The sequence below is a fragment of the Eleutherodactylus coqui genome, chromosome 6 (assembly GCF_035609145.1).
Source record: "Eleutherodactylus coqui strain aEleCoq1 chromosome 6, aEleCoq1.hap1, whole genome shotgun sequence".
Taxonomy (NCBI): Eukaryota; Metazoa; Chordata; class Amphibia; order Anura; family Eleutherodactylidae; genus Eleutherodactylus; species Eleutherodactylus coqui.
In genome coordinates, this window is record NC_089842.1 from 32,138,166 (window position 1) to 32,160,898 (window position 22,733).

The following is a 22,733-nucleotide window of genomic DNA, read 5'->3' on the forward strand; positions in this document are numbered from 1 at the left end:
CAAACCGAGACCTGCCGTTACTAATCTCTGGCTTTCCATCTGACTATATTACCCACCTCATACCTTTGTACTGCAAACCGATACTTCCTGATAATGACTCCTGGCTATCCTGACTACTGACTTGCACGGCTACTATACCCGTGGCTCTTATCCAGCGCCGGTAAGACATCACCAGTGTAAAAAGGCCCAAAGGGTCTCAATGATTTTGTTTGTATAATAGAAAACCAGTATAAGAATCTTCTGAAGAACATTCTTTATTATCAAGAAAAAGGGGGATGGGAGGTAACTTGTAACTTTTGTTTCTTAGTGAAGAGGTTTTCATTTCTTGGAAACTAATCAGCTCCTCCTGTGTCCCGCCCCCAAAAAACAGATAAATCAAGAATCTCACCCAAGGTTTCCACTTCTCGAGAACACCAGTGCTAAATGATGATTTCTCTGGTTGGATTTCTGTGCCTCGTCTCGGCTCTTACAGCAACAAGTAGGTTGAATTATTTGTCTTTGTATTTGCTTCATGTCTCTGGATTTCTCAGTCACACTTCTGTTAGGGCTGCCAGTTATAACTCCGTCTCTCTGTTCCTCTGTTCCTGCAGCAGAGAAATGTAATTAAATTGGAAACTGACTAACACCAGTGTAAATTTGCTCTTAGGCCTCGTTCAGACGCAAAAATCGTGTGAACGAAGCTAAAGGCGCGGTCTACATTTACTCATTCACATAAACTGTGGTGCGTGCTGCGTGTTATTCCAGCTCATATAGGAGTCAATGGGAACTCCAGCCAAAAAGCAGGTCCTATCTTTTCCCTCAGGACGCACCTTAGATGCGTGCATTGTAGCCACGGATGTCCTATCTTTTGCAGGGGTAAGTATTTTACACGTCTAAAAATCGTTCATGGAAACGCTTCAATAGGAAACAATTGGTTTTAATAGACGCGTTCTTTTTGCACGGCTATTTGTGAGCAAAAAAAAATGCTTGTCTGAATGAGGCCCTAGGGTACACGCACACGGGCATTAAAAAAGTCGCTCCTGAGATTCTCTGGCACAACTCTGATCGGACATCCCGTCCGTGTGCTGTCTGATGTGTGGGGGACTGTACATTGACATGTGAGATTCTCATCTGAACATCAGACAATATTAGGACATGCTGCATATACCCATTCACATGAATGGACACTACTTCTGTCCCATTTTAAGGTTGACTTTTTCGATCTGAATATTTGCCAGAAATATCCGTGTGCATGTACAATTAATAATGATAGAAAATAATAAATATCAGGAATTGTGGTAAGAAGATATATTAATACTCGCATTTAAAATCTGCAGCGTTTTTCCCGCATGCGGATCCAAACCCCATAGGGATGCATTGGACACCCGCAGGTAGTTAAATACCTGCGGATGCCATTTTTCCCTTCAGCCGCGGATCCGCGAGTGGGAAAAAAAACGTGAGATGCTCCATTTTAGTGCCGGTCTCCCGCAGGGACGGCTCCCGGAGGCTTCTATTGCGGCCTATGGAAGCCGTCCGGATCCGCGGACCACCCGTACCAGAATTATAACTCACCTGTCCGGACGCTGCGGATCTTCCCTCCGTCATGGCCGGATCTTCTTTCTTCGGCCCGGCGGATGTGTCCAGTGCATCCGGTCGCGACGGAGGGAAGATCCGCAGCGTCCGTACAGGTGAGTTTATTCTTACTTTTAGCCTCATATCCGCGGGGCAGGAGGGACCTGCTGCGGGATTCTCCATGAAGAATTTTCGTCGGGCCTGATTTTCCCTGTGGACATGAGGCCTAAGTCTGTGTGATAGATGTTACCTCTCATCCTCTTCATACTGGGAGATGAACTTTTAGACATCTGTCTCCGATGCCGCTGATCTCTGTGACTTTGCAGCAGAAAACCAGAGTGTAATAAGTGATAAATGTGCTGACTGTGTGCTGTGTGACATCTCTCTAGGTTCCGATCTCTCGTGTACGCAGTGTGAATCGCCATCCTCGACATGCTCAGGCGACAGCATAACTTGTCCGTATAAATTTATGTGTGGGTCTGTATATACACGAGATCTTGGCGGTGAGTTATATGACTAACACTTTCATGACCGGGGCTATTTCACATACTGGAATGCTGAATTTTAAGTAGAATTTTTAATAGAGTTTCTTAGTCTACTCAAATAAATATAATCTCTCATTTTATATATATATATATATATATATATAATTTATTTTTTGGCAGGACACTTAGCGCTTTCTAATTCTTCCGAGCTGGATTGGATACCTTTTTATTCTGTAGGTTATCCATAGTGATAAATGGGCCTAAACAGAGAAAAATACACTCTCACTTTTGTTTTTTTTTCTTACTAAAGTATTTGGTTCAATCTATTATATTTACCCCCTAAATTAATTCCCCTAGTTCTCCTGTGCGCAGCGATGCCAAATACGCGTACATTGCCTAACGTATGACGCCAATATAGCGCCGCCAGAACACAGCCTTTACTTTAGTTTCTTATGAGTTGTCTCTCCAGGAGTTTTGCAGGCAAGAAAACTACATTTCCCTTCCCTATCACAGAACAGGGTTTATCTGTCGTGACCCAGCGGGTGTTTCTGTATACCGGAGCGAGCAGAGCATCCAACAGAGCATATAGAATAGTGAGGAAAGCGCCATTCGTCTAGTAATAAAAGTGAAGCAGGCAGGAAGGGGTTAAAAGCCAATTCATTTCTCTCATATATACGTGTATGCTGTGTAAAAGCCTGTCTCCTTCCTCCGATCTCAGCAGCAAAATGGACAAAAATTTCTCAGTTTTGCAAAACAGCCCAAAGCTCTGATGCATATTTACAGTGGGCGGTCCTGAAGGGGTTAAAGTGGTTTTTCGCCCTTTTTTCAACTCGTGACCAATCTTCTGCATAGATGAACACAAGAAGGAAGTGTGCAGAAAATACTTAATTGTACAAACACCTTAAGTTAAAAGCACTTAACCCCTTAGTGACGAAGCCAGTTTGCACCTTAATGACCAGCTAATTTTTCAGTTTTTTTTCAATCACCTGATTCCTAGAGCCAGAACTTTTTAATTTCTCCATTGATATAGCCATGTGAGGGCTTGATTTTTGTGGGGCAAGTTATATTTTTAATAGCATCATTATTGGGTACGTATAATGTACTGTATAACTTTTTAGGGGAAATAGGGGGAAAAAATAAATTCTGTCATTTGTTTTTTTGGATTTCATTTTCACAGCCTTCAGTCTGCAACATAAATAACATGATAACATTATTCTCGGGACGATTCCAGCAAAAACAGGTTTATACAGTTTATTTATGTTTTGCTATTTTTGTACATAAAAAAACCACTATTTTCTTTAAATAAGATTTGCCTTTGTGTCGCCGCATACCTAGAGGCAGAACATTTTTATTTTTCAATCGATAGAGCTCTATAATAACTTGGTTTTTGCTGGATGAACTCCAGTCTTCAGTTACATATGCTTTAACCCATTCCCACTGCAGGGCGTAAGTTTACGTCCTGGGAGCGGGGTACTTCCCGCAATAGGGCGTAAACTTACGTCCTTGGGATAGCGCGGGATCACATATGATCCCGCGCTATCCCACAGCGGGAGCCGGCTGTCAGTCACAGCCGGCGTCCCGCCGCAACAGCGGGGGGGCATCGGGGATGCGCCCCCTGCTGTTAACCCCTTCCCTTCTAAGTAGATCGCGGCAGGGAAAGAGTTCACAGAGGGAGCGCGCTCCCTCTTTGTCTTCGGGCCGGCTCTCGCGATGTTATCGCGAGAGCCCGCCCTGTCGCCATGGTAACAGGACGCCAGACACTGGCGTCCTGTGTTACCAGTGCCTGAGATCGCTGTATAAGCGATAAGGCATGGCAGAGCAGTAGCAGTAGCTCTGCCATGCCTTATGACAGCGATCATCAGGGCTGTGGTCAAAGTCCCTCAGAGGGACACAAATGTTGCAAAAAAACAGATTAAAAAAATGTAAAAAAAGAGTAAAAAACACATTTTTTTATGCTTTTTCTCAGATTGGCATAAAAAAAGGTAAAAAAATAAAAACCCCACATATTTGGTATTTTCGCATCCGTAATGACGCATACAATAAGTTGTACATGCTTTTGACTGTGCACGGAAAAAAGCGTTTAAAAAACGCTTAAAAACTGAGGCAAAATGCTAATTTGTAGCATTTTGCCTCACTAAAAACGCAATAAAAGTGATCAGAAAAGTTGTATGTACCCCAAAAGGGTACCAATAAAAACTACAGCTCGTCTCGCAAAAAATAAGCCCTCATAGAGCTCCATACATCAAAAAATAAAAAAGTTTCAGGACGTTGAATGCAACAATTTAGAAAAAAAAAAAGATTTCCAAAAAAAGGGTTTTTATTGCAGAAAAGTGGAAAAACCTTTAAAAAAAGTAAGAATTTTGGTATCGTTTAACCGTACCGGCCCGCATAAAAAATGGAATGTCTCATTTATGCTGCATGATTAACGCTGTAAAAAAAAATAAAAATCTATGGCAGAATTGATGCGTTTTCTCTCCCTGCTATCATAAAAAAAAATAAGTTTTACAATAGTTAATGTACCCAAAAATGACGCCGATAAAAACTACAGTTCGCCACGCAAAAAACAAGCTCTTATACGGCCGCGTCGACGGAAAAATAAAAAAGTTATGGCTTTTGATAAACGGAGAAGAAAATCTGCCAAAAATTGTTGCGTTCTTAAGCCCAAAATAGGCCATGTCATGAAGGGGTTAATAGCTTTTTATACCATTTTTTCTAGAGCATAGATTTACAAAATATGCAATTCTGGCATGTTTTTTCATTTTTAATGGCATTGACTGTGAAGTATAAATAATATGTTAAATTACTTCTGTGGGTCACTACAATTATGTCAAAACCAAATTTATATAGATTTTTTTTTTACTTTTTCAAAAATGCTAACTCTTTTTTATTTATTTAACAACATAGATGGATGGGGGCTTGTTTTTTGCGGGACAAGTTTTATTTTTCAATTGTACTATTTAATGTATCATATAATGTACTGAAAAACCTTTAAAAAATTGTAAGTGGAGTGAAATGTAAAAAAACCCCACTAAATTCCGCCATCTTTGGGGGGGGGGGGGGTGTATTGTTTCTACGGTGTACACACTAACAAAAATGACATGATAACTTTATTCTATGGGTCAGTACAATTACATAAATGCCAAATTTATATGGTTTGTTTTTTGCTGTACATGTGAGGCTGAGCCTCATAGGCCGCTGTAGCTGACAGAACTGGAGGCCAAATTCAAGCCTCCGAGTGCCATAGCAACCCATTGGGACCCAGCAAACACCTTGCGAAAGTCCTATGAATGATAGACGGAGCCCCCTTACTCTATCAGCATTTTACATGCCACGGTCACACTGAATTGGGTTCCTATACAAAGAAATATAATCACCTGAGTGTCTTCTGATTTTCCCAATGTCCCTGGAATGCTCAGAGATGCTCTATTCAGCGCACTGCATAGGCGGAAATTACATCCCACCTACTGCTGGCGGAAGCCAGTACTGTAATGGTACTTTGCCAATTTCCAATTTGGAGCAAACAAGTGTGCAGGTGCTGTAGTAACCCACATGTTCAATCAAGAGAAAAAGCGTTCAAATCCACTACAGGCAATAATCAATAAAGATTTTATACAATGTAATGTGTTAATGATGATACCATGTCATAAGCATTGGTTTGTAACAATTACAGATATTGTAGTCATTCGCATGTGCTCCTCTCATATAATTATGGCAATTTATCATATCTGTTCCCAAAAGCCTTACCAGCAAGACTAATAAACACACATAATGTTTCCTCCGTTCCATGTATCATATCCTCAGACATATAGTGATACAAGGTAGCCCCTTGTGATGGATGTGCAGGGCCCACACTGAGGAGCCAGTAAGTTAGAGATAGCACTTGTCACGGTGACTCTACCAAACTCCTCTCCTGGAGGGAACACGTGCAACCTTTTGCCAAGGCCCTGACAGGCCATTCCCAGGCAACACTGACCTAGCAGTTACCTATATATGGGTCTTCTTCTTTAACCCCTTGAGTGGCACGCCCGGAAAATTTCCGGGACGAGCTCCACTGCTCATAGCAACATAGCCCGGAAGATTTCCGGGCTATGTATCACTATGGGAGCTGCAGAGCACAATGCCACAAGCTGTGACAGTGTGCTCTGCCTGCACAGACCCACAGACAACAAAGCAAGGGCTTTGAAAAACCAGCAGAAGACATTGCCGATATGCCAGCAATCTCCTGCTTTGTTTACAGGTTGCCATAGAGACCATAGGCTTGTCAGAAGCAAGCCGATGGTCTCTGTGGCAGGGAGAGCTGGTTGTTAGCTGTCAGAGGACAGCTAGGTACTAGCTCTTACAGCAGAGATCAGAGAAAACCTCTGATCTCTGCTGTGTTAACCCCTTACATGCTGCAGTCTATGTGACTGCAGCATGTAAAAGGGCTGTCACTGCAGCATGTAAAGGGCTGTCACCATTGGACCCCCGGAATGTGATCAGGGGTCCTGATGGGTCCCTGTGGAAGTCCCCTAAAGGGACAAAAAAAAAAAAAAGTTAAAAAATTATAAAAAAAAATAATAAAAACACTTGTCTCCCTTTACTTTGTAAAAAAAAAATCAAAAATACAATCACACATGTGGTATCCATGCGTCGTAATGACCCAGAGAAGGAAGTTAATGCATTATTTAACCCCTTAATGACATGGCCCCTTTTTTTCTTTTTTCCCCCATTTCTTTTTTTCCTCCCCCCTGTTTAAAAAATCACAACTTGTCCCGCAAAAAACAAGCCCTCATATGGCCATGTCAATGGAAAAATGAAAAAGTTATGGCTCTTGAGACGCAACTGCAAAATTAGTTGAAATTCAATGATTAGACCATTTTAAAAAACCTGCCCTGGTGGGCACGACAGGGTGGTAGGAAACCTACCACTCAAGGGGTTAAATGTGTCCATGTCATGGGTGATGCCTGCACTTCCGTTGGACTTTCATCAAGATGCCGGAAATAACTTGATACGAGTCCAGTAATGTGATTTATAGCAACTGGAAGTGCACAGTTTACTAAACACTATTGCCAGAGGCAAAGCAATACAGCATAGTCCAATGAGAGCACAACACAGTTCCAAAGATACACTTGTCCAAACAGAATAAAGCAGGAATACAGTTGAATTCTCACAATGACAATCTCTTCAACGCTCTCTCTTTCTGCACTTTAACAGTAGGTAAGCTAAAAGCTGATCCTCCCTCTTTAGGTAACGGATGGGACGGATTTAATAGTTTAGTTTAAATTAGACAGTTTAGGAGGTGCCCTTATAGAAACTCCTGCCTTTGACTTTCAGCGAGGGTTTATATAACTCACGATTAAGAGGACAAGGTGGTTTTATTCTTTTTTCTGAACTCCACTTATCTCTGGGTGGTGTAGATTAGATAAGGCTCTCACTTCCTGAAACTTTATCTCCAAACGGTAGTGACTCTCTTCTCTGGAAACTGGCTCTGACACACTTTCTGACCGCTTCCTCCTCGGATGACCCAACTCACTCTCTTCCCCCTGTCCTTTCTTTTTCTACCACCCCTCCCTTCTGCCTCCGGTGTTTTTCCCGTGCTTTCTCAGCTTCTGTTCTCTCCACCAATCAGGGAAAGCCACACAAACAGCCAATGGTAGGTCAACTTTTGCTAAGCAGTTTTGCTGATTTTTAAAGTAAGGAAGGGGGGAAAGAGGGTTCCTTTGAAGGATGACACCTTCTTTGCCTCCTTACAGCTCATAGCAAGATGGAACAGGATGCTGTTATAGTGGTTTATTCTGGAACCCCCCCCCCCCCCCCCTTCCCGGGCCACTACAGATGGATAGATAGATGCAAAGGCTAAGATACTGATCACAGGACAAAGACCAACTGTAGTGCCTGACAGACTGATTGAAAATGACATGATTGTAACCATATGAAAGGAAAAGATGGTGGTCATAATTATATAGCAAATACCCCACAGTGAAAGAAGCTATCTTCTGGATAGGCCATCAGTAGTTGATGGACAGGAGTCTGTCGCTCAGGATCCCCATCCATCAACTGATCAATGACCTTTAGTCATGAAAGAGTTAATGTCCCCCTAATCCGTTTACTTCCACTTTTGGCTAGCAGATGTCTGCGTAAAGTTTCACATCCTGCAGTGTCAGGACAAATGCTAGGATAATGGCCAGGTTATAGACTTAGAGCAGAATGCTTTGCCTTTTAAGTCTCTTTTTGCCATCAACAGGCTAATAATTCTATGGTAGGTAAAATGAGTGCTGGTCCTACAGAAGAAATGTAGGAATAGAAGCTGTCATCAGAATAAATTTCCACTGCAGAACAATGTATACTGTAAGAGAGGAACAGGGTAAAAGCAGCAGGAGCTATAAAATCATGCTTGTCAGGATCAGCGGATGCTTTTGGCCAAATCCTGAGGTACAACGGTTTTCACCCTTTAACCCCAGCAGTCAGGATGTGGGTTTTGCTGTGGGATCTCGAGACCGTTATTCTGGAAGTGGTCCCAGTACTGTGGCAGCTGAAGCTACTAGAAGCTAGGTGTGATACCTAATAGTGTGAACAGTTCGGGTCAGGGCAGATGGCCCACTTCATTATGAGGGACACACCAGAAATCAAGTCAGAGATCCAGGCTGGCAGCGGGCAGTAGCATAGTCAGTAGAGATGAGCGAGCGTACTCGTCCGAGCTTGATACTCGTTCGAGTATTAGGGTGTTCGAGATGCTCGTTACTCGAGACGAGCACCACGCGGTGCTCGATTCCATTACATTTCCTTCCCTGAGAAATTTGCGCGCTTTTCTGGCCAATAGAAACACAGGGAAGGCATTACAACTTCCTCCTGTGACATTCCAGCCCTATACCACCCCCCTGCAGTGAGTGGCTGGGGAGATCAGATGACACCCGAGTATTTAAATCTGCCCCGCCCACGGCTCGCCACAGATGCATGCTGACAGAGATCAGGGAAAGTGCTGTCTTGCTGTAGCTGCTATAGGGAGAGTGTTAGGTGTTATATTCGTCTTCAATAACCCCAACGGTCCTTCTTAGGGCCACATCTGACCATGTGCAGTACTGTTGAGGCTGCTTTTAGCAGTCTTGCACAATTCTTTTTTTTTGTATATCGGGCGTGCAGACCATAGCGTCCTCCGTCTGCAGTCATCTTACAGAGTATAGGGGCAGTACTGGTGAGGCAGGGAAAGAGGTATACTGGCTATATAGGCAGTGGGCTTTTTCCCAAAAAGTGTAAAAATATACAATATTTGGCCTACCTGTCACTGTCTTCAGTTTACTGCGTCTCTGCTGGGGGTAGTAGTCGCTGATTAATGCCCAGCCTTGCGCATAATTGTTTCCTGGCTCTGCTGTGCGTTCCGTACGCGAAGTCAGCCTCCAACCACAGGCCAATAAGCGGCACATTTAATTACAGCGTACTGTTTCTGCTATACTCGTAATACACCATGCTGAGGGGTAGGGGTAAGCCTAGAGGACGTGGACGGGGGTGAGCACACGGAGGCCCAAGTCAGGGTGTGGGCACAGGCCGAGCTCCTGATCCAGGTGTATCGCAGCCGACTGCTGCGGGATTAGGAGAGAGGCAAGTTTCTGGGGTCCCCAGATTCATCTCACAATTAATGGGTCCACGCGGTAGACCTTTATTTGAAACTGAGCAGTGTGAGCAGGTCCTGTCGTGGATGGCAGGAAGTGCATCCAGCAATCTATCGACCACAGAGTCTTCTACGCCATCCACAGCTGCAACTCTGAATCCTCTGGCTGCTGCTCCTCCTTCCTCCCAGCCTCCTCACTCCATGAAAATGACACATTCGGAGGAGCAGGCAGACTCCCAGGAACTTTTCTTGGGTCCCTGCCGAGATTGGGCAGCAATGGTTCCTCTCCCACCGGAGGAGTTTGTCGTGACCGATGCCCAACCTTTGGAAAGTTCCCGGGGTCCGGGGGATGAGGCTGGGGACTTCCGGCAACTGTCTCAAGAGCTTTCAGTGGGTGAGGAGGACGATGAGACACAGTTGTCTATCAGTCAGGTAATAGTAAGGGCAGTAAGTCCGAGGGAGGAGCGCACAGAGGATTCGGAGGAAGAGCAGCTGGACGATGAGGTGACTGACCCCACCTGGTTTGCTAAGCCTACTGAGGACAGGTATTCAGAGGGGGAGGCAAGTGCAGCAGCAGGGCAGGTTGGAAGAGGCAGTGCGGTGGCAAGGGGTAGCCACCCTGCAGAGGCCGAGGTGCTCAAAGGTGTGGCAGTTTTTCACTGAGAGTGCAGACAACCAATGAACTGTGGTGTGCAAGGTTTGTCGCAAGATCAGCCGGGGAGCCACCACCACCAGCCTCACCACCACCAGCATGCGCAGGCATATGATGGCCAAGCACCCCACAAGGTGGGACGAAGGCCGTTCACCGCCTCCGGTTTGCACCACAGCCTCTCCCCCTGTGCCCCAACCTGCCACTGAGATCCAACCCCCCTCTCAGGACACAGGCACGACCGTCTCCCGGCCTGCACCCACACGCTCACCTCCACTGTCCTCGGCCCCATCCAGCAATGTCTCTCAGCGCAGCGTCCAGCCGTCGCTAGCGCAACTGTTTAAGCACAAGCACAAGTACGCCTCCACGCACCCGTACGCTCAAGTGTTAAACGTGCACATAGCCAAATTGATCAGCCTGGAGATGCTGCCGTATAGGCTTGTGGAAATGGAGGCTTTCAAAAACATGATGGCGGCACCGGCCCTGTGCTATTCGGTTCCCAGTCGCCACTACTTTTCTCGATGTGCCGTCCCAGCCCTGCACGACCACGTTTCCCGCAACATTGTACGCGCCATCACCAACGCAGTTACTGCCAAGGTCCACTTAACAACGGACACGTGGACAAGCACAGGCGGGCAAAGCCACTATATCTCCCTGACGGCACATTGGGTGAATTTAGTGGAGGCTGGGACCGAGTCAGAGCCTGGGACCGCTCACGTCTTACACACCCCCAGAATTGCGGGCCCCAGCTCGGGGGTGGTATCTGCGGCGGTGTATGCTTCCTCCACTAAACCACCTTCCACCTCCTCCTCTTCTTCCTCCTCCTCCTACGCAACCTCTGTCTCGCAATCAAGATGTGTCAGCAGCAGCACGTCGCCAGCAGTCTGTGTCACACGGCGTGGCAGCACAGCGGTGGCAAAGCGTCAGCAGGCCGTGCTGAAACTACTCAGCTTAGGAGAGAAGAGGCACACGGCCCACGAACTGCTGCAGGGTCTGACAGAGTAGACCGACCGCTGGCTTTCGCCGCTGAGCCTCCAACCGGGCATGGTCGTGTGTGACAACGGCCGTAACCTGGTGGCGGCTCTGCAGCTCGGCAGCCTCACGCACGTGCCATGCCTGGCCCACGTCTTTAATTTGGTGGTTCAGCAGTTTCTGAAAAGTTACCCATGTTTGTCAGACCTGATCGGAAAGGTGCGCCGGGTCAGCGCACATTTCCGCAAGTCCAACACGGACGCTGCCACCCTGCGGACCCTGCAACATCAGTTTAATCTGCCAGTGCACCGACTACTGTGCGACGTGTCCACACGGTGGAACTCTACGCTCCACATGTTGGCCAGGCTCTATGAGCAGCGTAGAGCTATAGTGGAATACCAACTCCAACATGGGCGGCGTAGTGGGAGTCAGCCTCCTCAATTCTTTACAGAAGAGTGGGCCTGGTTGGCAGACATCTGCCAGGTCCTTTGAAACTTTGAGGAGTCTATCCAGATGGTGAGCGGCGATGCTGCAATCATTAGCGTCACCATTCCTCTGCTATGCCTCTTGAGAAGTTCCCTGCAAAGCATAAAGGCAGACGCTTTGCGCTCGGAAACGGAGGCGGGGGACGACAGTATGTCGCTGGATAGTCAGAGCACCCTCATGTCTATATCTCAGCGCGTTGAGGAGGAGGAGGAGGGGGAGGAGCATGAGGAGGAGGGGGAAGAGACAGCTTGGCCCACTGCTCAGGGTACCCATGCTGCTTGCCTGTCATCCTTTCAGCGTGTATGGCCTGAGGAGGAGGATCCTAAAAGTGATCTTCCTAGTGAGGACAGCCATGTGTTGTGTACAGGTACCCTGGCACATGGCTGACTTCATGTTAGGATGCCTTTCTCATGACCCTCGCGTTACATGCTTTCTGGCCACTACGGATTACTGGGTGTACACACTGCTTGACCCACGGTATAAGGAGAACCTTTCCACTCTCATACCCGAAGAGGAAAGGGGTTCAAGAGTGATGCTATACCACAGGATCCTGGCGGACAAACTGATGGTAAAATTCCCATCCGACAGCGCTAGTGGCAGAAGGCTCAGTTCCGAGGGCCAGGTAGCAGGGGAGGCGCGGAGATCAGGCAGCATGTACAGCGCAGGCAGGGGAACACTCTCCAAGGCCTTTGACAGCTTTATGGCTCCCCAAGCAAGACTGTGTCACTGCTCCCCAGTCAAGGCTGAGTCGGCGGGAGCACTGTAAAAGGATGGTGAGGGAGTACGTAGCCAATCGCACGACCGTCCTCCGTGACGCCTCTGCTCCCTACAACTACTGGGTGTCGAAGCTGGACACGTGGCCTGAACTCGCGCTGTATGCCCTGGAGGTGCTTGCTTGTCCTGCGCCTAGCGTCTTGTCAGAGAGGGTGTTTAGTGCGGCTGGGGTAATCATCACGGATAAGCGTACCTGTCTGTCAACTGACAGTGCCGACAGGCTTACACTCATAAAGATGAACAAAGCCTGGATTTCCCCAGACTTTTCTTCTCCACCAGCGGACAGCAGCGGTACCTAAACAATACGTAGGCTGCACCCGCGGACGGAAGCATCGTTCTCTATCACCATCAAAAACGGGGACCTTTTAGCTTCATCAATCTGTGTATTATATTCATCCTCCTCCTCCTGCTCCTCCTCCTGAAACCTCACGTAATCACGCAGAACGGGTAATTTTTCTTAGGCCCACAAGGCTCAGTCATATTACTTTTGTAAACAATGTTTTTACATTTCAATTCTCATTAAAGCGTTGAAACTTGCACCTGAACCAATTTTTATTTTAACAGGGCTGCCTCCAGACCTAGTTATAAATTAAGCCACAGTAACCAAAGCGATTAATGGGCTTTGGTTGCCCATGCTTAACCTGCCCTCTTGGTTGGGCATGGGCAATTTTTCTGAGGTACATTTTTACTGTTGGTACACCAATTTTTTTGGGCCCTTGCCTACAGTGTAATCCTAGTAATTTTTATGGGCTTCACCTGCACTCATGGTACAGCAAGGTGTGTGGGGTTGGCCTACACTTTTCCTACATAAATGTAACTGGGGCCTTGTCTATACTGCAACTACTGAAATGTGAAAGAGACTGTTATCTCCCTAAACTGCTGCAACGGGAATGTTACTGTGGCCTGTCTTGACTGCTACTACTACTGAAATGGAACTAATACTGTGCTCCCCCCCATACTGCTGCTTCAGAATTGTTACTGGGGCCTGTCTTGAGTGCTACTATTACTGAAATGGAACTAAGACTGCGCTCCCCCTATACTGCTTCGGAATTGTTACTGGGGCCTGTCTTGAGTGCTACTATTACTGAAATGGAACTAAGACTGTGCTCCCCCTATACTGCTGCTTCGGAATTGTTACTGGGGCCTGTCTGGACTGCTACTACTACTGAAATGGAACTAATACTGTGCTCCCCCTATAATGCTGCTAGTGATATGTTACTGGGGCCTGTCCCTAATGCTACCGCTGAAATGTTACTAATTCTGGGCTCTGCCTATACCGCTGCTAATGCTATGTCACAGGGGTGTGGAAACGGAGGCTTCCCAAAGACATGATGGCGGCGAGGCCATTTCCCACCAACGCGGTCACTGTTAAGGTGCATATAACCACGGACACGTGTAGAGGACACATAGTGCCTCCAAAACATCCCCCTCCTCCTCCAACAATGAAAACATTCTTGGCAAATACCTTTGCATTGGTCCGTCTGGTGGCAGTCCTAGAATTTAACCTTTAACGACACAACAAGAGAGCCCCCCCACCACCCCCCCGCCACAGCCCACTTAATCCTGGCCACATTCCGAAAAACAACTAAATAAAACCGCGCTACTAAGTCCGCAGTCGCCACCACATTACCACCAATGCGGTTACTATAAAGGTGCATATAACCACGGACACGTGAAGAGGACACGTAGTGCCTCAAAAACATCCCCCTCCTCCTTCAACAATGAAAACATTCTTGGCAAATACCTTTGCATTGGTCCGTCTGGTGGCAGTCCAAGAATTTCACCTTTAACGACACAACAAGAGAGCCCCCCCACCATCCCCCCGCCACGGCCCACTTAATCCTGGCCACATTCCGAAAACCAACTAAATAAAACCGCGCTACTAGGTCCGCAGTCACCACCACATTACCACCAACGCGGTTACTGTTAAGGTACATATTACCAGTCTGACTGGGGCATGCACTGTGGGCCGAAGCCCACCTGTATTGTATCTGACGTTAGCTCTGCTGAGCAGGGCACTGCAATGGGATACATTTATGTACCGCCGGTGGGTTCCAGGGAGCCACCCATGCTTTGGGTCCACACGGACTTCACATTAGGGATTTGTACCTGCCTGTGTCTATGTATTAAAAACCCTGGTCAGACTGGGGCATGCAGTGTGGGCCGAAGCCCACCTGTATTTAATCTGACATTACCTCAGCTGTGCTGGGCAATGCAATGGGATTTATTTATGTAACGCCGGTGGCTTCCTGGGACCCACCCATGCTGTCGGTCCACACGGAGTTGTACCTGCCTGTGTCTACTTATAAAGAACCCCGGTTGGACTGGGGCATGCAGTGTGGGCCAAAGTCCAGCTGTATTTAATCTGACGTTAGCTCTACTATCCGGGGCACTGTATTGGGACAAACTACAGGATCAATACAGCGCTAATGAGACGTGCACAGCTACGCTAGCATTGGAGTCCGCTGTAGGCCCGCGATTGCTGAGGGTTTGTGCAGAGGTCTATGTCCTGGGTGCAGTGAAAGTCCGCTTCCAGCCTAAGATTGCTGAATCTGTGGGCCGAGGCCTATGCCGTGGGCGCGGGGCAGGTCTGCCATGTTTGGCCGCTCAGATCAATTTTTGGTTCATGTCTTGGGTTTCCTAGGACCCACCTATGCTGTTGGTGCAAACTTAGTTCCCATTGCGGTGTTTGACCTGTCTGGCACAAAGGCACTGACTGACTTGGGTAGGGGGCAGAGCGCTGATGGCTTTCCCCTTGCAGTGTGGATTGAGCTATGCGACACCTTGACAGAATGAATACTGTGTGGCACATGGATTCCCCATTGCTATGCCCACGTGTGCAGCTCCTGATGGAGGTGGCACAGGATTGGATTTCTCATTGCTTCTGTACAGCATTGTGGGCTATTGCCCCGCCCCTTTTAAAGAGGGTCGCTGCCTGGCCCTGCCAACCCTCTGCAGTGTGTGCCTGCGGTTCCTCCTCATGGCAGACGCACTTATAAATAGACATGAGGGTGGTGTGGCTATGAGGCCAGCGTGTGGCATGAAGGCAGCTGAAGGCTGCGCAGGGACACTTTGGTGTGCGCTGTGGACACTGGGTCGTGCGGGGGGGGGGGGGGGTTGGGCAGCATGTAACCCAGGAGAAGTGGCAGCGGAGTGTCATGCAGGCAGTGATTGTGCTTTGTTGGAGGTAGTGTGGTGCTTAGCTAAGGTATGCCTTGCTAATGAGGGTTTTTCAGAAGTTACAATTGTTGGGGGGGGGGGCACTCTTGCCGCTATTGTGGCTTAATAGTGGGACCTGTGAACTTGAGATGCAGCCCAACATGTAGCCCCTCGCATGCCCTATCCGTTTCTGTGTCGTTCCCATCACTTTCTTGAATTTCCCAGATTTTCACAAATGAAAACCTTAGCGAGCATCGGCGATATACAAAAATGCTCGAGTCGCCCATTGACTTCAATTGGGTTCGTTACTCGAAACGAACCCTCGAGCATCGCGGAAAGTTCGACTCGAGTAACGAGCACCCGAGCATTTTGGTGCTCGCTCATCTCTAGTAGTCAGTATAACAAGCCATGGTTAGAAGTGGAGACAGGACATTGTCAGGAATAGCCAAATATTGAGAACCAGAGAATCAGAACGAACTTGTAATAGCACCATGATAAGACCAAAATGATCACCATTTTCGGGCATCTTCCAAACCTTTCACACTGGTGTTATGATCAGCACAAATTCTTCTACTGGACCATCATGTCCTGTTTTCTAACCTCACTGCTTACTCAGTCTTGTTTAGAGACTCCAGTAGTTCCTCATTGGCTAGAATCCCGTGATGTATCCTTGGCTTCTGCAGTGTGCTTGCTGGTAATAGCAGTAACAATGTGCATTTATATCCAATATTCCTTGCTTAGTTCTAGTGCCTTGTTTTAGTCTAGATTGTCCTTGGTAGTGTGAATTTGTTCCTATGGTTGTCTAGACCCATCTTGTTTCCTAGATTTGTGGCCTTTGTCTTTCCATTCCCTGTTTGATTCTGACTTCCCTTGTTTATTATTCTGCTTGCGTGTTTGGTTTCTTACCTGGTTCCTAGTGCCATCTTGTTTTCAAGGACAGTATTTCAGATAGGGATTACTGAAGGCTACTTAGGGACATGGGTGTCTGGTGTTAGCGACAGTATCAGGAAGAGCTTAGATAGACAGCATTAGGGACAGGATTCCTCTAGTTATTTCTGTTCCATGTGATCTTTGTTAGTCTCCTTTGTCAGTTTCAATTTAATCATCTTCATCCTCCTCTTTTGGTTACTTGCATTTTATATCCTGTAATCTAACAGTGAGTTCTTAGTTTTTGTATTAGTGTTTGCTGTGCTGATTCTTGCTTCTTAGCTATTATTCTTACTGACTGACCACTTATTACAATGTTGAGCTTTACAGGAAATCCTGGCATACCTGGGAACTGGGAGAAACTTGTACCAAGGAACGGCAACTGATAAAAATATTTGACACAAAATTGCGTGAAGGCGCCTGTGTTCTCTATACAACAGTGGCATTTTGACAATGCATCAGGTGTCTACTCTCAGAAAATATATAGATACAGGGGCCAGTATGATTCTTTTATTTAAAATATAGGTTTTATATGTACACGTCAAAAATCTGAACCCTGGAGGTGCAATTTGCAAAAAATGCTGCCAGTAATGGAATGGTGAAATTTTAGTAAGAAAAATGTTTGATCTTTCTATTTGTAGAGGGAGTGAGGAGCGAATCGCTGCTCAGGGGATGCATACCTTCATCTGAATGCAACCACAGTGGCACCATGAGCGTAATGAATAGACATTTTGGGATTGGCAGTTCATGCTGCAGCTCTGACGACTGTACTCCCACTCTTCCCACATGTAAGTCATCCATTACGGTTTTGTACTACATATAAATGTGGATTGGTAAATTCTTCATAGACTTTACAGCTCCTAGTTTACTAACACAGCTGAATTTCCATTCCGTATGATTACAGATGCCTTCGGTAACGTGGCACACTATCACTCAGATCTTCACAATACTGAGCTAGTTACAGTAGCCAAAAATTTGAGAATCTCCTTTCAAAATCCCCCATGGCTCCCATGCCAGTTGTTTGTTAACCATCTGTTTACTCCACTCAAACAGTTATACTTCATTTTGATGCGTCACCACCTCAGCCAATCACTGCCCACAATGGTGACATGCCATTCTGTCATCAGTAGAGATGAGCGAACTTACTCGGTAAGGGCGATTTCGCAATCGAGCACCGTGATTTTTGAGTACTTCACTACTCGGGTGAAAAGTACTTGGGTGCGCTATGGGGTGGGGGGTTGCAGAGGGGAGTGGGGGGTAGCAGCAGGGAACAGGGGGGAGCCCTCTCTCTCTCCCTCTCCCCCCCACTCCCCGCTGCAAACCCCCGCTCACCCACAGCGCACCCGAGTAGTGAAGTACTCGAAAATCGCTGTGCTCGATTGCGAAATCGCCCTTACCGAGTACGTTCGCTCATCTCTAGTCATCAGCATTGTGTGTGATTATCAGCTCAAACAAAATGTACAAGAAGGCACAATTAAACTTTATAAGAGAACAATAAAGAAAAACACTAGAGATGAGCGAACGTACTCGGATAAGCACTACTCGTCCGAGTAATGTGCCTTATCCGAGTACCGCTGTACTCGTCTTGAAAGATTCGGGGCGCTCCGCTGCTGACAGGTGAGTCGCAGCGGGGAGCGGGGCAGAGCGGCCGGGAGAGAAGGAGAGAAAGATCTCCCCTCCGTTCCTCCCCGCTCTCCCCTGCAGCTCCCCGGTCCGCAGCGCGTCCCGAATCTTTCAAGACGAGTACAGCGGTACTCGGATAAGGCACATTACTCGGACGAGTAGTGCTTATCCGAGTACGATCGCTCATCTCTAAAAAACCCCAAAATTAGTAATACATTTTATTATCAGCACATGTAAAAAACCAGAGACCAATTAAAAACATGTAAAAAGCATAAGATGGTGTTATAAGGGGAAAAGCAGACTTCTATAATAAACAGTGACCCCTATAAACTGTATCCCCTTAAACATCACTTACAAAATCTCTGGAAAGACGTTAGATATCTGGAGCCATGCACATTATTATACACCAAAGTGCAAAATATTACTAACATGAAAACACAACTCATATCTTAGGTATGTATCACTTACAAAGTCACTACAAAGGTGTTAATGAGATTCTGTCACCAACATTATCCATACTAAACTGGCCCCATAGCACTCCCCGGCATATTACACATAAACTGCACATATGTCTATTACAGCAAGCAGTTACCTTATTTTTGTAAAAGCTCAGTGTGCCTCGCGCTATATGCAAAGCAGCCCACCTCGAGTCACGGAGTCAGCCAAAGCATGGTCAGTCAAAGCATAAAGTATTAACCAGAGCAAAAGGGGGGTGCGGCTAAGACCCCTCACATATCACCACTATACAGTGTCTTCCTCAAGGGTGACCAGAGGTGGTTCATGGACTCATATAAAGGAGGCTAAGGAGGGTCACCTGGAACAAGTAGCTCAAAAAATGGCACGGACAGATCGATGTAAGGTCCTGAGTGAGGTTCTTGCATCAATGGAGAATATGAAAGGTCTGAATGAGGTCAGGAGAGGTGTCCTTGGAGAAAGGGGGGTTACCCTTTGGGGGGGGGGGGGGGGGTGAAGGGTAGGAGACACCTGGGGGTGAAAGGGGAGGAGACACCTGGAGGGTAAGTGGGTCAGGGGATGGCATTGTCTCTCCCCAATGAGAGCACCCAGAAGGGCTGCTATTCCTAATCATTGTTCTTCAAACTTGGTAAAACGTTCTTACATTGATTTGAAGGAATGCTGCCATCCAATAGGTGGCAATACAGATGTATTGTTCCATCTTCCTTACGTGCAGGTCCGAAGGAGAGACAACACACAGACCTGTGACCCCTTAACAACAGTTTGGAGATCATTAAACTGTCACATTGCATACCAGGGAATGTATTTACTTCTCTGCTCATCTTGTCTGGTATTGTTTTAAGTGCAAATTAGTCTCACTATGTCTGTACATTTGTATAAGTATGCCACATCGAGATCTGTTTCATTATGCCTTGATGAAGGACCCTGAGTAGGTCCGAAAGCTTTTAATAACATCATGTATTTTTGTTAGCAAGAGAAACCAAGTAATCTTGTAGATATTATGCCTTTTTAGGGTGCCTACCCACTAGCGTTTTTTTTTCACTGCGAAATTTGCAGCGTTTTTTTTTCCTGCAGGGGTCTATGGGACTTGTAATGTTAAAATCGCGATCGCGCAAAATCGCGATTTACCGCGATATCGCGATTTTGCGCGATCGCGATTTTAGCTTTACATCTCCCATAGCCCAAAGACCCCTGAAGAAAAAAAAAACGCTGCGAATTTCGCAGTAAAAAAAACGCTAGTGGGTAGGCAACCTGAATGGCAAAGAACAATCACAAAAATATAAGCATAATCTTGCAAAAACAGAAGGTAAAACACAATATGTCACCAATTTTGCAGCCTTATTAAATGCTACTGTAACCCCAGGGAACTATCAGTGCAGCAGAATCTCAACTGTTATCAAAGGTTTATGCGATAAAAGTTTTAAATAGACCTAAAGTTATATCAGTCACAGAAAATAACCGTTACTTACTGGGTGTGGAGTGCATATAGATGCATCCTCCTCTCACCATGCAGGTAGCTGACTACCAAATGGAGGAGCCAATAACACCTGTGAGGGCACCGATAAAACACCCACTCACACTGCCTCTTGATAATGAGGGGGGTGGATGCTTGGTGTACACTCCCACACATAGTGGATACAGGGTGCCAGACCATTCTGATATATGTAGTTCACCATGCAGACCAGCAACCTATTAATGACGCCATGATAATTCGGCGGGTTGCCCTGCATTTCAAACAGTGAACCACATTGGTACTGCCACCCTGGGCTCCCCCTGGAGTCTTAATATCCCACTGCATGTAAATGATAGATAATAAATGCAAGGCATTGGTTGGATGTTGGCCAAGATACATGAGCCCACTAACCACTTCACGGTTCCTTGCGTTGTAGTGGGTCCCTACACTAATATAAATGCATCACAGAAGGGGAAATCAAGAATTAAAAATAATCACAGAAAATAACCGTTACTTACTGACTGAGGAGTGCATATAGATGCATCCTCCTCTCACCATGCAGGTAGCTGACTACCAAATGGAGGAGCCAATAACACCTGTGCAAGACACCAATAAAACAACCACTCACACTGCCTCTTGATAATGAACATGTAACAATTGTTGTACAAAATTTGATCAAAAGAGTGCACGATAATCATTACATCTAAACGCGAAGTCTTCGTCCACTGCTTGTTTTTCGTTTGTCGCTCAGTTTCAGCCTGCATAAAAATCATTGCATAGAATATGAAGCACTGAGGGAGAAGTGAGCATGAAGGTAGCGATCCTCAGAAATAATCTGCCTGCCTAAACATTCTGCACGAGCGTGAACAATTAGCGGTGACGTGACTCGCTTGTGCACTCGTTTAAATGAGAGTTGTCCCGTGTAAATGGGACATAAGCAACTTCTAAAAAGTTCTGTTCATCAGTGCTAGACTAGTCGAGAGCAGGATTTCACTGACAACCTAGTAGGAGGTTTTGTGTAGCAGTGTGCAGAGCATACAGAGAATGGTGAGATTGAGCAAAAACATCAAGTGAACGGATATACTGTGGGCAAAAACACTCTTCGTCAAAAGGAGTGGGAACAGGATGTCAAGAACGATTCTGATGAACGGGTGCAGCCCAGTCAAGAGCAGCTAAAAGCAATACTGGTGCTGCAATGATCTTGTCACTCATTAGGAGAGCTTTAAACTAAAACAATATGGGAAGGGAAGTGAAAGAGGGGGGGATATCTAAAGAAGAATATCATGTGGTCTGCAGTAACTAATGCAAGAGTAAAAAAAACTAAAGCTTTTGTTGGATTAATGCTTGCAACAGAGGCCAAAAGCAACAACAAAAGGATTTGGGGATATGTCAAAAGCAAAAGTCAAGTCAAAGATGCTATTGGATGCTTACAAGATGAAAATGGTGAATTGGTTAAAAATGATGTTGAGAAGGCCCAACTTTTAAATTCCTATTTTGTAGCTGTTTTCTCTCAGAAAGTAGATGGAACATCAACTGATCTTCCCTGTTCTATTGAGGGAATAAAAGAAGGCAGGCTATCTATAAGCAGAGAGATGGTGAGGGAACAGTTATTTAATAGAGATGAGCGAGCACCAAAATGCTCGGGTGCTCGTTACTCGAGACGAAATTTTCGCGATGCTCGAGGGTTCGTTTCGAGTAACGAACCCCATTGAAGTCAATGGGCGACTCGAGCATTTTTGTATATCGCCAATGCTCGCTAAGGTTTTCATTTGTGAAAATCGGGGCAATTCAAGAAAGTGATGGGAACGACACAGAAACGTATAGGGCAGGTGAGGGGCTACATGTTGGGCTGCATCTCAAGTTCACAGGTCCCACTATTAAGCCCCCAACCAATTTTACATCTGAAAAGCCCTCATTAGCAATGCATACCTTAGCTAAACACCACACTACCTCCAACAAAGCACAATCACTGCCTGCATGACACTCCGCTGCCACTTCTCCTGGGTTACATGCTGCCAAATCCCCCCCCCCCCACGACCCAGTGTCCACAGCGCACACCAAACTGTCCCTGCCCAGCCTTCAGCTGCCCTCATGCCACGCCACCCTCATGTCTTTTTTTAAGTGCGTCTGCCACAGGAAAAGCAGGCACACACTGCAGAGGGTTGGCACGGCTAGGCAGCGACCCTCTTTAAAAGGGGCGGGGCGATAACCCACAATGCTGTACAGAAGCAATGAGAAATCCAATCCTGTGCCACCTCCATCTGGAGCTGCACACGTGGGCATAGCAATGGGGAACCTATGTGCCACACACTATTCATTCTGTCAAGGTGTCTGCATGCCTCAGTCAGACCGAGCTTTTTTATAAATAGTCACAGGCAGGTACAACTCCGCAATGGGAATTCCGTGTGCACCCACAGCATGGGTGGCTCACTGGAACCCACCCACTGTACATAAATGTATCCCATTGCAGTGCCCTGGGCAGCAGAGCTAATGTCAGATGAAATGCAGGTGGGCTTCGGCCCATACTGCATGCCCCAGTCAGACTGGGGTTCTTTAGAAGTGGACACAGATGCATTTACAACTCCCTGTGGACCC

The 22,733-nt window shown here is 46.5% G+C and overlaps 1 protein-coding gene across 2 annotated transcripts in view; it reads left to right on the forward strand.

The window, feature by feature from the left end:
* Window positions 1-320: 320 nt before the first annotated feature.
* LOC136632008 (phospholipase A2 inhibitor and Ly6/PLAUR domain-containing protein-like) overlaps window positions 321-22,733 on the forward strand; it is a 63,320-nt gene continuing 40,907 nt past the window's right edge. The window contains exons 1-3 of one of the 2 annotated variants that reach the window (XM_066606541.1): window positions 321-478; window positions 1,941-2,054; window positions 17,230-17,376. In XM_066606541.1, coding sequence (XP_066462638.1) covers window positions 424-478; window positions 1,941-2,054; window positions 17,230-17,376 — 316 coding nt within the window. In that variant the 5' untranslated portion in view covers window positions 321-423. The remainder of the gene's footprint in view (window positions 479-1,940; window positions 2,055-17,229; window positions 17,377-22,733) is intronic. The other variant, XM_066606542.1, reaches the window with a different exon arrangement.